Genomic DNA, 16,662 nt, shown 5'->3' on the forward strand with positions numbered 1-16,662 from the left:
GAATTGCCTAGCCCAATGTAGGATTTTTTTGATTTCCAAGAATGCCCCCTACACCAACTCAATGTCACTACAAAACGACAGGGTTAAAATTGACCAAGAATTAAAAAAAAAAACAAATTATTCTAACGATACACTACTACAAAAATGGTTTTTCTCGACATTTTTAAACAGTCGTTTAAAGTATTCCCGTCGGTTTCTATAACCGTCGCCTATACGACCGTCGTAAAACGGGCAAAATAGGCGACAGTTTAAAACAATCGCTAATGTGAACTTCTCGACGGTTTAAAACCGTCGCCTATACCCTGTTTATAGGCGACAGTTTTAAACCGTCAGGAATGTAAAAAAAAAAAAGAAAAAAATACAGATTTTTCTGCTATTAATGGTAGAAAAATCTGTATTGTCCCCCATTTTTTTCCCTGCATTAGCTTTATAATTTTACCTAAATTAAAATAAAACAACTAATTAATTTTGTTACAATAACAACTAACTTTAAAAAATATATATAATAAATAAAAAAGTATATAAATAAATAAATGTATTTATACCGAGCTCGGAAAGAGAGAAAGAGAGAGAGGGAGACGGACGAGAGGTGGTGGTGGTGCGACGTATGAGACAGAGATGAGAGGGACATCGACGAAAGGTGGTGGTGATCCGACGTATGCAATGTAGAGTAGAGGGAGACCGACGGGAAGAGGGGTACGTGGGTGGAGATCGATGGATGAGAGAGATGAGAAGAAAGGGAGATCGAGAGAGGGAGAAAGACGACGAGAGAGGAGGGCGATGGTGCGGATGCGTGGGTGGGGTTTTAGAGAGTTAAGATTTTCGTTTTAGGGTGTGGTAAATGGAAAATAAATAGATGGGCATGTGGGAAATAGAAAAAAAGTAGGTGGGAACGTGGGAAATGTGGCGAGAAGTAGGTGACGAGTTTTTAATGGATCCTTATAGGCGACGGTTTAAAACCGTCACCTATACTATAGGCGACAGTTTAAAACAGTCGCCTATTCTATAGGGTCCATTAAAAAATTGCATTTTATTAAAAAACGTCGCCTATTTTGTTTACTACGATTTTAAACCGTCGGGAATACTAAATTTTTCCCAATGGTTTTAAATAGTTACTTAATTTTTTTAGCGACGGTCCCCGAAAAAAATCGTTTTTAGGACGGTCACGAATTCTTATATTTGTAGTAGTGGTAAGAAATAACAAGTCGTTCCCTCATGCACGACAAATTGTTTAGACCAAAACGATTTTCGTTCTCTTCAAAAACAAAACAAAGACAATTGAGCTAACCCTAGCTCAGAATTGCCCTTAGAACCTTGGAGAGTTTGAAACCAAACTCTCTCTCTCTCTCTCTCTCTCTCTCTCTCTCTCTCTCTCTCTCTCTCTCTCTCTCTCTCTCTCTCTCTCTCTCTCTCTCTCTCTCTCCCTCTGCTTCTCTTCGAAGGAACCCTAGAACCTAGATCCCCTTCTCGATCAAACCAGATCGATCTTTCCAATAACCTTCCCCAGAAATTTATCCCAAACACATACACACAAAAGATCACACATTAAACAGTAAAGAGAAGTAAGAAAAACAAACACAAGGTTTATAGAGGTTCGCCCTAAATCCAGGGGTACGTCCTCTTTTGAGCTCGCCTTGAAGAACGATCTCAGATCTGCACTATAAATGGAGAATATTACATCAGGTGAGAAATTCGAGTCACAAATCGACTGGTATTTCAGTTCTTTCTCTCTTCTCTCTTTCCTGTGTATTTTTCTTTGATTCTCACTAACTCTCTCTTTCTTTTCTTTGCATGTACACACTGAAACATTCAACACGAGAGCTCCTCTCTCATAACCTGGGTATTCACACTTCTGGTTCTCTCGACTGAGAGATTGGTAAGAATCTGCCCCCTTTTATAGGTTAAGTTTCAGTGGTAGAGAAGTAACAGAATTTCTGTTACAAAACAGGAATTCAGTTAGGTTTAGTTGCTGTGTCGTTGTGTCTGGTGAATGAGTAAAGTCACGAGCCTTTTATTTGTATTTTATCTTTTCTGTAAAACTATAAAACAAGTGATTCAGGGAGATCTAATTTTAACACCCAATTCGAACACAAACCCTTTTTTATAAGATCTTAAGATTCAAAAATATTACTCCAAATAAACCTTGGAAAGTCCCCAAGAACAACATTTTTAGAAAAGAGCTATTTGGGTAGTACTTGACTTTATAAACTATGCTCACTAAAATATCATGTTTCAACAATAAATTTCATCCTTGTTTCCCAAAAGAGCAACATTGAAATCTTACAAAACTAAAATCTAATCCAACCTTTGTTTTTGGTTGACACATCCTCTCTCAACTCATCCAATAAATACCTCTCTCTTTTTGAAGATCAAGAACACTACACATCATCGTTTTCATATCCTTACATATTTTTAGTGGAAGCAAGAACACATTCATGGGATAGTTAGAAAGAGCTTGTGCCACTATTTTTAATGAAATCTCCTTCCCTCTTTTTAACAAAAGCTTCCCTTCTAAACTTTGGACACATTATTGTATCTTGTCTTAAAGATAACCTAGGATCACTAACTTTTTCCTTCCAATGATTTTGGGCAACCCAAAATAGGTATTATGTGTTAGTTTTTATAGTGTATATCAGAGTTAGAAAAGTGGAAGCATATTCGATTAAAAAATAATTTAATCTAATATGAACTATAATACCAAGGATCTCAACATAATATATAGATTAATCTAGACTAATGAAAAGAGAAACAATACCTCTTGTAACCTATCAGGAAATCCTCGCTATCTTTTCGTATTACTATCGAACATCCAATCTAAAAACTTGTTAAAGAGTTCACACCACAATCTTCTAAATCAGTCTAATTACTTAGAATAGAATGGTCTATTAGATTCAATTGGATGAGTATAAATTTATAATCACAGTATATTCTCAACTCATGATCGAGCAACTGTGATTAAGGAAAGAACACAAATCTCACAACACACTGTTGTGTGTGTTGAGTGTGAGAGGAAGAGAGGGAAAGAGTGATCGTGTGAGATGAAGAGAGAGAAAGTAAGATTGAGTGTGTGAGATGAAGAGATAGAGAGTAAAAAACCAATTTTATTTTTAAAGAAATTTTTTTCTCCGAAAGTATCACTCAATTCACTTATTTTCTTACATTGTTAGTTTTTTTTTGAAACAAACTTACATTGTTAGTTATACTGATATATATCACATATATATAAAGTTATAAACAAACCTTTTCTTTAATCATTTAAAATAAAAAGTAATATTTAATTATATTCAAATTCAAACATAAATATCATATAACTGATTAACAGAAATCAGTTATATCCTTTTATTTTAATATTATCTAAATAATATATTTAATTCAATAATTAAAATATAATTATTTAATTTAATTAATAATATATTTAATTCAATAATTAAAATATAATTAATTAATTTAATTATTTTTATTTAAATAATATAATTATCAAACTAAATTATCATGGGCCTTTATATGTCACCCTATACGTGTGGGCCATATATATTTTAAGGTGCAAAATTGATTTCTCAATTTTACCACAAATAGTATTTATTATTTATTTTGATAATAAATAATAATTGATTAATTCTTATTTTATAAGGATTAAAATTAATTATTATTTTAATAAAATCATATATTTTCTCTCTTTAATATTATCTAAGAATAATATTATATTTAACTAATTAATATGGTTTTATCAAATAAAACTAAATAGTTAAATACTATATATAATTACACAGTTTACAAATTTTATAATTATTCAAAATAATAATTTTCATAAATTACTATTTTGTCTTTCAGAATTATTTCTCATAAAAAATAATTCTTACTCAAATTTACTCATCAAATAAAACCTTCCCATATACAGTGTTGTATAGAGGTGACTTGGGGACCAAGAACCTATATTTCGAAGCTCCAATAAATACTTAATTATTATCGTTCTCGTCAATAAAATAATCTGATTTATTAATGCTATTAGGGAAATTTGATATTATATGCTTAAAATTAATTTATCCACTAAAAATATGCTAGCATATTTCGCATCATGCAAAATATTCTTACACCATTTTTCTCATCCAATTTTACCCCTAAACAAATAAAAACCAAACATCCATCTCTCTCTCTTGGATACTCACACCACACACACGCACACACTCTACCAGCCAGACAACCCATCACCAAAGCTAGTGTTGTTCGGCCGCCTTACATTTCAAAAAAACTTTTTTCGTTTTTTGCGTTTTTTTTCTTTTGGTTTACCAGTTTTTTGCGATATTTTGCGATATTTAACGATGTATTTGCAATGATAGAACAAATTTGAGGTCAGGGATGAAGTTTAGTGATGATTTGCGATATTTAGCGATGTTTCGCAATGATGTTCGCGATGTGTTTCGCGATGTTGTGAATTGGAGACATTTAAAGATGTTTTCGTGATTTTGCGATGTTTCGCGATGTATTTCACGATGTTGTCAATTGGAGACATTTAAAGATGTTTTCGTGATTTCGCGATGTTTCGCGACATCTAGCGATGATGTTTCGCGACATCGTCAAAAATTAGAAAAAAAAATGAAGAAAAACAAGCATTGTTGTGAATTGGAGACATTTAGAGATGTTTTAAGATTTCGCGATGTTTCGCGACATCTAGCAATGTTTCGCGACATCTAGCGATGTTTCGCGACATCGTCAAAAACCAAAAAAAATAATGCAGAAAACAAGCCCAAAATGGGTAAGAAACCAGAAAAAAAATGCGGTGGTCGTGGGTTGTCTTGGGTGCTTCTCGTGGGTCGTCGCGAGTCGTCATGGGTTTTCTCGGTCGTGGGTCCTCTTGGTCGGTCGGAGCTCGTGACAGTCGGGGCTGGATGGGAATAACAGAGAGAGAGGGGGGAAGTTAGACAGAGAGAGTGGGAGAAGAGAGCTTTTGAATAGTAAGGGTAATTTTGGGGTTTTAGGATGTTTGGAGAATATTTAGAGTGTTTATTCAAAGGTGGTATATTAAAAGAATAGTCTAAATTTTTAATTATATTTTAACAAATTTCCCTTCTATTATTACTCCACTATAAATATAGAATTGTACTTTTTGACAATATAGTATTATATTTACAGAATTCTTACTATTAGTTAATTGATATAATCAATATAAGTAGGGGTATTCATTGGATCACATCCAAGACATTCAGGTCTATTCAGATTCGGTCCAATTATATATTGGATGATAGATTTTACCATCTGATCCAATCTAATTAATTTCAGTCATCCAATTGATTCAACACCCAATGGATATTAGATTAGATTGATTCTATCCATTCGATATATTTCATGTATATCTATTAGTTTTGTGACAGTCAGTAGTCCCGTGATCCGTAAGGGGAAATACCGGGTAAGCTGTGCAATCCCACACCGCCTGGGGAAGGTCAAGTGGGATGATTCTGAGACTATGTAGGTATGGGTCTACACAGTTGAAGAGAGCTTAAATGGATTGATTGGTACTACCTATGTCAACAAGGTGCATCTTGTTTTTCGGTAGCCCATCTCGAAAGAACTCCACAGTTAAGCGTGCTTGGCCTGGAGTAATTTCAAGGATGGGTGACCTCCTGGGAAGTTTTCCCAGGATGCGTGTGAGTGAGGACAAAGCACGCTGAAAACACTTGTGTTGGTCTGTAGGGTCAGTCATCAATCCAGAAAAGCAGCCAGAGTGGCGTACTCGTGTATAAGAGCCATTAGTCCGTGGGTGTAAGGGCCCAATGGAGGCTTGAAGCGGGGACGTTACAAATGGTATCAGAGCCTTGACCCAGCCGGAAGTGTGGTCGACGAGGACGTCGGACCCTGTAAGGGGGGGTGATTGTGACAGTCAGTAGTCCCGTGATCCGTAAGGGGAAATACCGGGTAAGCTGTGCAATCCCACACCGCCTGGGGAAGGTCAAGTGGGATGATTCTGAGACTGTGTAGGTATGGGTCTACACAGTTGAAGAGAGCTTAAATGGATTGATTGGTACTACCTATGTCAACAAGGTGCATCTTGTTTTTCGGTAGCCCATCTCGAAAGAACTCCACAGTTAAGCGTGCTTGGCCTGGAGTAATTTCAAGGATGGGTGACCTCCTGGGAAGTTTTCCCAGGATGCGTGTGAGTGAGGACAAAGCACGCTGAAAACACTTGTGTTGGTCTGTAGGGTCAGTCATCAATCCAGAAAAGCAGCCAGAGTGGCGTACTCGTGTATAAGAGCCATTAGTCCGTGGGTGTAAGGGCCCAATGGAGGCTTGAAGCGGGGACGTTACAAGTTTAATTTGGGTTTATTTGATATTTTAGACCTAGCTATTATTTATTAGATTGGATCAGATCCATCTAGTGTTTTAGATCCAATATCTATTGGATTGAATTGGATTTATTCAATCCAAAAAAAAAGTAAAATTTTAATGTTAATTTTCATATATACATATATATATTTTTTACGTATAACAACATACACTACAAAAAAGTCTCACTTTTAGTCAAAACAAAATTTGTGACTAAACGTAAAAAAGTTGTGACTAATTATAAAATACCATTCTTATGTTGTGACTAAAAGGTGCGGGGCTAAAGGTATTAGTCACAAAAATTATAATTTATTGTGACTAAAATGTGTTACAATTTGTTGTGACTAAATGTGTTTTTAGTCACAATACTTGTTGTGACTAAAATTAAATTAGTGACAAATTGTAACTAAATGCTATATTTTAATCTCAAGTAATATTTTTTTGTAACTAAAAGTCACATTTAATCGCAAAAAATTTAGGGCTTTTTTCATAAATGTACAACAAAAATAACATAATTACAAAAAATGTGCAAAAAAATATTATTTAAAAAATTATACATTTTGAAAACTTATTACATGAAACCATACATTTTAATCATTAAATAAAAAAAACATGTTTATTAAAACTCAAAATATACAATTTCGTAAAATTAATTAAACAATTTTATAAAAATAAACAAGTTAAATATTTTTTTATTAAAAAATAAATGTTTATTATCTATTTTAGTATGAATTATTATAATTTAATAAGATTTTTTTTAATAAAATACAATATCAAAATTATAAACATTAATGTATATAAATATAAATCAATACTTAAAATTACTAAAAATAAACATGACACATATGTGAATATTATTATTTTGTTTATTAAATTAGTATGTTTAATAAATAAAAAAAAATAAACATTTATATATATAAAGTATTTTATATTATTAGTATGTTTATTATAATTGTAAACATAAAAATAGACATAGCCAATTTATATTATACTAAAATAAATATATTTTCATTTAAAAAAAAAATAAGTATATTTTCTTTTTATTTTTTCTATATATTGATTATTTTTTAATGAGTTAGTGAGCAAATTTCTATTGAAGTATAATTTTTATATCAAAAAATAAATAAACAAACATAACTTTATAAATTCTAAAAATTATTTAATTAGAAAAAATAAACATGACACAATAAACAAAGAAAAAGATAAAGATAAATAATTTTTATATATATATTGTTTATTTTCTAAAAAATTACTAAAAAATAAACATAACACATAGAGTGATATAATAAACCTATGTGAATATTATTATTTTGTTTATTAAATTAGTATGTTTAATTAATAGAAAATAAAATAAACACATGTATAAAATGTTTTATATTATTGATATGTTTATTATAATTGTAAACATAAAGATAAACATAGTCAATATTACCATATATATAATAATCAATAATTATTACCATATATATTATAAAAAATTAAAAAAAAAAGTTTATAATTATATATAAAAATGTATGAGAAAATGATAATAAGTTTTTTTTGCACATATTTTGTAATTAATTAAAATAATGTATACAAAATTGTAAAATGCCCAAAAATTTATGTTATGACTAAAAGGTTGTCACTGAAAGTAGCTATTTTTTGTAGTTACTCATTCAAACTAAATGAAAATATTATTTAGTTCGATTGGATGTTGGATGTATTGGATTTTTGTACACCCCATCCAATATCCGATCCGATCTGATTAGATATTGAAAAATAACATTCAATCTGATCCGATCACAATTAGATATCTAACATTTGATGGTCGGTTGTAATTGGATCGGTCAGTTGTTATTAGATTAGATCAACTTATACGCACTCATAAATATAAGTAGTTCGCCCTCCAATTAATAGTTCAAAATTAGAGTTGGTCAAAATTATCGTTTTACCCTTCTAATTATCTTTTCATTTCTTATATATCATTAATTCAATGTGAACAGATAATTTATAACTTATTATAGATTTGGATCCAACTGATAGCACTCCCCGAATTAACACTAACTAATATTCGATCCGTTAGGAAAGCTTAGATTCTATTATTTTATAACATATTTCTAACCACTCACGCTATTAAGCTCCCAAAATAGAAGTTGTAAGAATCATTGATGAGTCCATACTTTCTAAATATGGCTAATTTATGTATTAATATTCTTAAATTGATTTTTTAAATTATTTATTAGTGTGATTATAATTTTTTAGGCTATTTTAAAGACTAGTCAGCGAGCTCAGTTTTACAAAGTAGAACTTAATTACAAATTTTTACGACCTTGAATGTAGAATTGGACTTGGAGCTCAATATGAAAGTTGTAGATCTCGTTTTTCAGATTTTTAAAACATCTTGAATCGTCCAATTCTGAGTTTTATTGAAGAAGTTATGGCAAAAATACTAATCACATGATAAAAAAAATTTGGCAGGAAGTCGTGGCCGCGACAAGGAGGTGATTTTTGGGAAACATTCGAATTTTAATCTTTTTTTTTAAGTGAGATATTTTTAAGGATTATAAATATGACTTCTAGGGTACGAATTTTGGTACTTTTGAACTACGAAATTGAAAGAAAAACTGAGAGAGAGAGCAAGAAGAAGATAGAGATTGCGACTTCGAGTGTTCTACATCACAGTTCTTTTTCTTCTCCTTAAACTCTTACTATTTACTATGTTTTTTTTATAATGTCTAGTTTCGAGTAATTTTTTTTAGTTAAGAGTTATTTCAAAACCCGAGACATGAGTTTTTAATTTCATTAATGAATGATAATTTCTAGTTTCCATTATATCAAATTGCTTCTATTTTTCTATGTTCCATTAATGGCAAAAAAATCTGTATTTTTTTTTCATTTTCGACAGTTTAAAACTGTCGCCTATAACAGGCTTAATTAGGGTATATGCGACAATTTTAAACCGTGCCCTATACTATAGGCGACAATTTAAAACCGTCGTCTATAGTATAGGGCACGGTTTTAAACCGTGCCCTATACTATAATTTTTTAGGCTATTTTAAAGACTAGTCATGCATTTGGAGTCTTTTGGAGAGATTTTAACACATTTTGGTAAAAATAGTAGAAGTCAGCGAGCTCGATTTTGTAAAGTAGAACTTAATTACAAATTTTTACGACCTTGAATGTAGAATTGGACTTCAAGCTCAATATGAAAGTTGTAGATCTCGTTCTCAGATTTTTAGAACATCTTGAATCTTCCAATTTTGAGTTTTATTGAAAAAGTTATGGCCAAAATATTAATCACATGATAAAAAATTTTTGGCAGGAAGTCGCGCGTGGCCGCGACAAGGAGGTGATTTTTGGGAAACATTCGAATTTTATCTTTTTTTTAAGTGAGATATTTTTAAGGATTATAAATATGACTTCTAGGGTACGAATTTCGTCACTTTTGAACTACGAAATTGAAAGAGAAACTTAGAGAGAGAGAGAAAGAGCAAGAAGAAGACAGAGATTGCGACTTCGAGTGTTCTACATCACAGTTCTTTTTCTTCTCCTTAAACTCTTACTATTTACTATGATTTTGATTATAATGTCTAGTTTCGAGTAATTTTTTTTAGTTAAGAATTATTTCAAAACCCGAGACATGAGTTTTTAATTTCATTAATGAATGATAATTTTTAGTTTCTATTATATTAAATTGCTTCTATTTTTCTATGTTCCATTAATGGTAAAAAAATCTGTATTTTTTTTTTTCATTTTCGACAGTTTAAAACTGTCGTCTATAACAGGCTTAATTAGGGTATATGCGACGATTTTAAACCGTGCCCTATACTATAGGCGACAGTTTAAAACCGTGGCCTATAGTATAGGGCACGGTTTAAATCCGTCGCCTATATCCTAGGCCTGTTATAGGCGACGGTTTTAAACCATCGAGAAGTCTACATTAGCGATAGTCGTATAGGCAACGGTTATAAAAACTGACGAAAATATTTTAAACGATTATTTAAAAACGTCAAAAAATATCATTTGTGTAGTAGTGTGTACAACAGCTAGTAAGAAACACAAATCATCTAAGACTATAAATTCAAAACACTCACTTTAGCTCTATTAGAAAGAACGAACTTATATATTAAAGCCGGAGAATTAGGCAAAAATGAGTGAAATTCTAATTATATCGAAAAGCTATATATATCTTCCGAAACTATACACCAAATATAACAAGTTATAATTAAGGATTCAGAGACAAATTATTATTTATTATATTATTTTTTTTGACACATACATATTATTTATTAAATTTCATTTAGAACAAATAAAATAAATTACCAAAATGGTAATCGTGCCAATAATGAAAATGGTATTTAGGCTAATGCATGCTAAGGCAAGCAAATAAAATGCAACACAACAAAAGATCTTATTTAGCAAAAAAAAGAAAAGGCGCTAAGGCAAGCAAACGAAGACGATAATAATAAGATAAGATTTGCTAGACAATAGAACTAATTAATGACGAAGACATTTCCACATATAATATATAATAACATTCAACATTTAAAATCTGAATGTAATGTATATATATATGTAAATATCTTTTGAATTGATTGATCAGCTAAGAGCACACTCTAGCTATAGTAGTATAGAATATAATTATATGTTGATATATATATATATATCACATATAATGCGACATAAAACGAAGAAATAATGATCAATATAGTATTTTTCGTCACACACGAAGAAAGAAGAAGAATACATATATATATATATAAATGTTTATTTTTTGATGACGAACTTCTTGACTCCAGGAATGTGAATATTGATGAGGTAGTCTTTCCAATCAATGCACTTTGGATCGAAGTTGAACAGATCCACTTCATCATTAGAACTGCTCATCTCCCTTGCTTTTCCTCGGAGCCTCTCTGAGTTAGTGTCATCAAAGCTGCATTTACATTATAATATATTATTAATAATATATAACAATATATATAATTAATTGTGCTATTTGTGAAATTAATTATTAAATTGAATCGTTGTATATATATACTTACATGCCCTTGAATAGAACATATGGTTTGTAAAGTTGCACCAAACGCGTTACCAAATTGAATTTTCGCATATTCGTAACATACAAATCTCGAAAATACGACGGAAAGGCTTTGCTCAACAATTGCAGTATCTATATATACATATATTAATCAAAAGAAATTAAATTAAAACAATGAAATATATAGATAATTGATTACATATATAATATATATTAATGGAACTATACAAACCTGTAGAGGTATAAGGTAGCATAAAAGCATGTAGATTCTGAAAATAGCCATATTAGAAAATACTATGCCCTTGCTGATTATGATTGGTTTTCCATCCATGTTGATCAAAGGATTTTTAGTAAAGTACGAGTAGCTAAACTGGCGGAGTGAAGAGAAATTTACTGGATTTCTCAGGGAGGACCCCACGTGGTAAATATTATTGTAATTATTATTATTATTATTATTATTGCTCGTTCTACTAGGACATTGATTTGCATGGGCAACCATAGCTACTATCATTGCATTTATCAACATGTCACCGGGTATCTGTAATACATTATAATATACATATATATCCATGTCAGGGCCATTAATGGAAAACATATTAATTTTATTAAAAACATATATGCTAATGTCATATGATGACATACATGTATTATATACAATATTTTATTTTTACTTATTAAGGAGTCTATAAATGTAGATATTTATAGTTGACCTACCACTCAGTCAACTAAATGATGACGTTTGTAAATAAAGAAAATGTTAGTTGATCAATATACTTGCGAATTACTTTACTTGCGAGTAAAGTAACGATCGAGAATTACTGTGAGAATTATTTGTGATGTGTTTTTAAAATAATTAATATACGTACATGGATATGGTGATGGAGTATTAAGTACTACACTTACCATGTCCATGATACAACCTGGATCGGCAAGAAAACATGTTATCTTCCCTTTACCGTGGCCAACAACTACACTATCAACAGTCCTGCATTTATGAACAAACATACAATATTAATTTTACTATATGATAATGTAAATGTAAATATATAATAACTAATTACTGTAGCTGTAAATTACCTCAAACCTTCAATCCAACCAGGAAAAGGTTCTTTGTAAGTGCTGGTAATCATTGTAGGACGTATAATAACAGTTGGCAAGCTGTCTTTGTACTGCCCAATACACATTTCTCCCAGGGCCTTAGTGAATACATAAGTATTAGGCCAACCAAATTTCTTTGCCCTGTTCAAAGTTCGATATTATATATATTAGTTAAAACTTAATTAGTTATAGAACTTTTATTTGTGGTAAAAAAAAAATTAACCTTTGAAGTCCAAAATCTCTCATGTCTGATGCAATAAGTTGTTCTGAAATACCCTGTGACCTCAAGGCATCCAATTTTTGAGCAGCCAGTTTCATCTCAATTTCAAAATCTAATTTAGATGAAGTTGATTTTAATGTTTCTCCTTGGTATACTTCTTTCTCCATTATCACTCCCTCTCCTTCCCCGCAAACATAAGCTGTAAATTCATAATATTATTCATATAAATAGATGGGTGAATTCATTGCATTTAATTTGAAAACAACTCATAAAATAATAAGGCAAAACTGACCGGTTGATACGTGGAGAAGCATCTTTAGCTTGACACATTTCATGGCAAATTTCAGAACATTCATAACTCCCATTGAATTGATATTGAGAGCAGTATCATATCTGCCAAACATTATATATACTTAGAACATTTCCTAAAGTATTGTCGTGCATACAGCTATATATATCTATATCTATATGATTAGTGAGTATATATATGTATACATACATGTATTCCAGTTGATACATAGTAATGCCTATTTTCTTTTTTTACAAGACAGTAGTTTTTGTAGATCGATATCATAAATTTCTTTCTCTATGATATTTTTTTTAGAAAAAAAACAATGCATTTTAGATAAAAAAAAAAAGATCTAGATAAAATTTTTGTGTACGTTTGCCGTACGTTTGGTGATATTAGAAGTCGAAGATTATACTTTCAATACTCTAAATTATTTCGTTTTTAAAAAAATACACTAAATTATTTAATTTTTTTAAGAAAATAAAAATTTTCTGTAAAAAATTAGAAATCTTAACTTTTCTACAGATCTATATGTGTGATTTGCCATATCAGTACACGAGAAATATGCACCAGTACCATAAATGTGAGATAGTAAGAGAGGTAGGTTTAAATGTACGGGGCCATAAATAAAAGTAAATTGGCTAAATACTATTTTGAATTAATTATTTGACAAAAGTTACCCCGCTGATACTTTTTGTTTTATTACGTTAATTGAGACTGTCTTTTAATATAATTAAATATATAGCATGAATAGATACAAAAATGGTAGGTATAACTTTATTCAAAAAAAAAAAAGGTAGGTATAACTAGTCTGCTCAGAACACTTTTAGCTTATTAAATTTTAGTCCAAACGAAAATTAAAGTTATTAGGAAATATATAAGATCTGAATTGCGATCTAATTCATAACATTAATTTTTTTTAAAGCATAAGATGCAAATAGTATTTACTCAAAAAGAAAATTAAAAAATTGAGGAGATTCCATACACAATTTATGAAGGAATTTTAATGAAATTATATATATAAAGTATATATACGTATATACCTTTCATAGAAGTCCGTTGTGGCAGCAGAGTTGACGATAACATCTATATCTTTCCACATCTCTTCACTGAGATTTGCATCTTTGACTCCCAAGTTTTGCATACTAACATCTCCAGCTACTGGAATCAACTTTTCTGATATAAACGATTCAAACTCCTTACCCCATTTCCCCCTAATTTCCTTGAACAACTCCTTCCCTATCACCTTCATTATATAATATCATTATATATTAAAACTCACAGTTTAATTATTATATCATATGTTATTGTTTTACATACTCATTAATGTATATAAATATAAATATTCAAACTTGTATAACGTTATATATATATATATGTTAAACCTCAGATTGCATGCGTTGGATAGCTGAGTCGTCATCTGGAGCTCTTAAAAGAAGATAGAACTTCTTCACATTTGGTTGAATCCTCAATATTTTCTCCACAAGAACTGCAAATACATACATATATGTATGTTCAAAAAAATTATGAATGAAAAACAGAAAAATAATGTATAAGATCCAAAAAACATGAAGAGATAATATATTTATGGATTGTAGTTTATTAACAAAAATAATATACGTACGTTTTCCAAGAAAGCCAGTGGATCCCGTTACCAAGATAGTTTTACTCTCTAGAAAATGTTGTATGCTTTCCATCTCCATATATAATTATTCTCCTTGAAAATTATAAAATGAACAAGTGATATTCGAGATGAGATGATTTCCTTGCCAATATCAACTCCAACACGTTTATGAATAGGCTATATTGAGATATTTCTCTCTCTCTCTCTCTCTCTCTCTCTCTCTCTCTCTCTCTCTCTGATATTTATATAAAGATAGAGTACTATACTTGTATTCTGAAAAAGGGCAATGTATATAGAAATATATATACACTACATGCAATGCAAGTAGTAGTTCATTTGTTTGGTTCACATTAGGGCGGCTCTATTATTTTACTTCCCTAATTCACTACATCTACAATTGACGATCCCATTAATGAAACGCCGTACTCTTTTTTAAATGTCTTTTATTTCTATTTTTATTATATTACATATATATATATATGTGGTTTAATTAATTATAAGTTTGTTGTGAAAGTTATGGTTTTTAGTTGGGGAAACATTTATGACTTTTAATGGTAGGCACACACATATATATATATATGAATGTTGTCACATAGTGACATTGACATTCGCGATTTTTCTTTTTTAAACGTCGATTATAAATTAAATTACGACAACATATATATAAATATTATATTTTAAAAAAAAAACAATTTATTACCTAATTATAATTTGAGATAATAAACATTCAAAAGCAATAATATTGTAATTATATATCGTATGCAACTTTTTTTATTTCGAGGTGTGTTGTTCAAAAATTTAGTACTAGTACTACTATATATCTCAAACAAAAATAATAATAAAATTAAATTAAGTATTGTTATTGTTTAAAAAAAAAATTACTATTTATTGTACGTTGTGATCAATTATTTTCTACAGAAATTGTTATAAAACTACATGTTTTGTAGATAGATTTTAATAAAATAAATTACATAGTTTTTTCTTTTAGAGTACTGTGTTCTCGATTATATATGGTGTGGAACAGTGGAAGGGTGCATAAAAAGTTTAATACACAGCTAGATAATCATATAATAAGTATAATAAAGATTGGATTGTGTGGGTTCTAATAGTTAGATTAATTTTGGTACATAATTCAATTATTTAATGAAAATTCAATAATTCCAAATATCCAATCATTCCAAATTCAATCCAAATTCAGTAGTTAGAGTATTCTAATAATAGTTATAATTGAGGTACTCCACATAAGTACCTGAATATATAGTTTGTTTTGTTATTAATATTTCTAAAAGTGTATAAGACTCCATATTAATTTACACTAATAGTTATTTATTGTGTAATATTTAGAACCATAAAATGTTGTTTAGCATTTCTCTTATCAATATTATTCTAGTTATGTATACCACTCAAGAGTCATTGTCTATAAACCAAACAACCCATTTTTGTTTAAAAAAAAACAAAAAAATATCTATACACAAAAACAGAAAGAAAGAAATAGTCAACTAAGGACACAACACGTGGCTAGTGGCGACAAGGAACAATGACAGGTGAGTCCTACTTTTCCGACTATATGGGTATGTAATATGTATGGGTATGCACATTGAATCTCCAACTTATGAAGAGAGAGTGGGTAGACTATAGCTTTAGTCGGTCAGATCTTAACCTGCTATAATTTATGGATCCCTTATCAATTGCCACTCCTAGTAATTTTATCAGACTATGAATAGATATTATTATAATTATTAAGGTGACCAACTCAGTATGATTGTAATTCAACACCAATCGAGATGATTGGGTTGGGGGGGCTTCAATTCATATTTGTATTTTTCGTCCATATATAATAATATAAAAAGTTAATAATGGACCACTTATTAATTGTTTTATTTACCGGCTGTGGTTAAATATTATACATGTCTCTCTTTCATGTGTATGGCAACAAAATATATATGTATAGTTTTATAATCATAGCTTCATATATAGATATATAGCAGCATATATCTCTCATAATGAATAATTAAGTTTTTCTTTTTGATTAATTAAAGATCTTATTAGCATTTTTCGGTCGAATATTATATTCTAATATTATACATATATATATA

The 16,662-nt window shown here is 30.0% G+C and overlaps 1 protein-coding gene across 1 annotated transcript; it reads right to left on the reverse strand.

The window, feature by feature from the left end:
* Positions 1-10,795: 10,795 nt before the first annotated feature.
* LOC115708343 (probable fatty acyl-CoA reductase 4) lies at positions 10,796-15,011 on the reverse strand. The gene is made up of 10 exons (XM_030636585.2): positions 14,567-15,011; positions 14,328-14,431; positions 13,986-14,188; positions 12,946-13,046; positions 12,657-12,852; positions 12,413-12,574; positions 12,239-12,320; positions 11,568-11,873; positions 11,340-11,467; positions 10,796-11,230 (listed from the first exon to the last, which is right to left on the reverse strand). The coding sequence occupies exons 1-10, from the start codon at positions 14,643-14,645 to the stop codon at positions 11,065-11,067; spliced, it is 1,527 nt and encodes a 508-aa protein (XP_030492445.2). The 5' UTR covers positions 14,646-15,011; the 3' UTR covers positions 10,796-11,064.
* Between the last annotated feature and the right edge of the window lie 1,651 nt (positions 15,012-16,662).

Source organism: Cannabis sativa, chromosome 1 (genome assembly GCF_029168945.1).
Source record: "Cannabis sativa cultivar Pink pepper isolate KNU-18-1 chromosome 1, ASM2916894v1, whole genome shotgun sequence".
Lineage (NCBI taxonomy): Eukaryota > Viridiplantae > Streptophyta > Magnoliopsida > Rosales > Cannabaceae > Cannabis > Cannabis sativa.

Bases quoted from the DNA above. Each gene is read 5' to 3' on its own strand.
- LOC115708343 (XM_030636585.2), bottom strand. From the start codon at position 14,645: ATGGAGATGGAAAGCATACAACATTTTCTAGAGAGTAAAACTATCTTG. The intron at 14,432-14,566 runs GTACGTATATTA...ATGTATTTGCAG, and splicing joins CACTGGCTTTCTTGGAAAAC to TTCTTGTGGAGAAAATATTG. The intron at 11,874-12,238 runs GTAAGTGTAGTA...AATGTATTACAG, and splicing joins CAGGTTGTATCATGGACATG to ATACCCGGTGACATGTTGAT.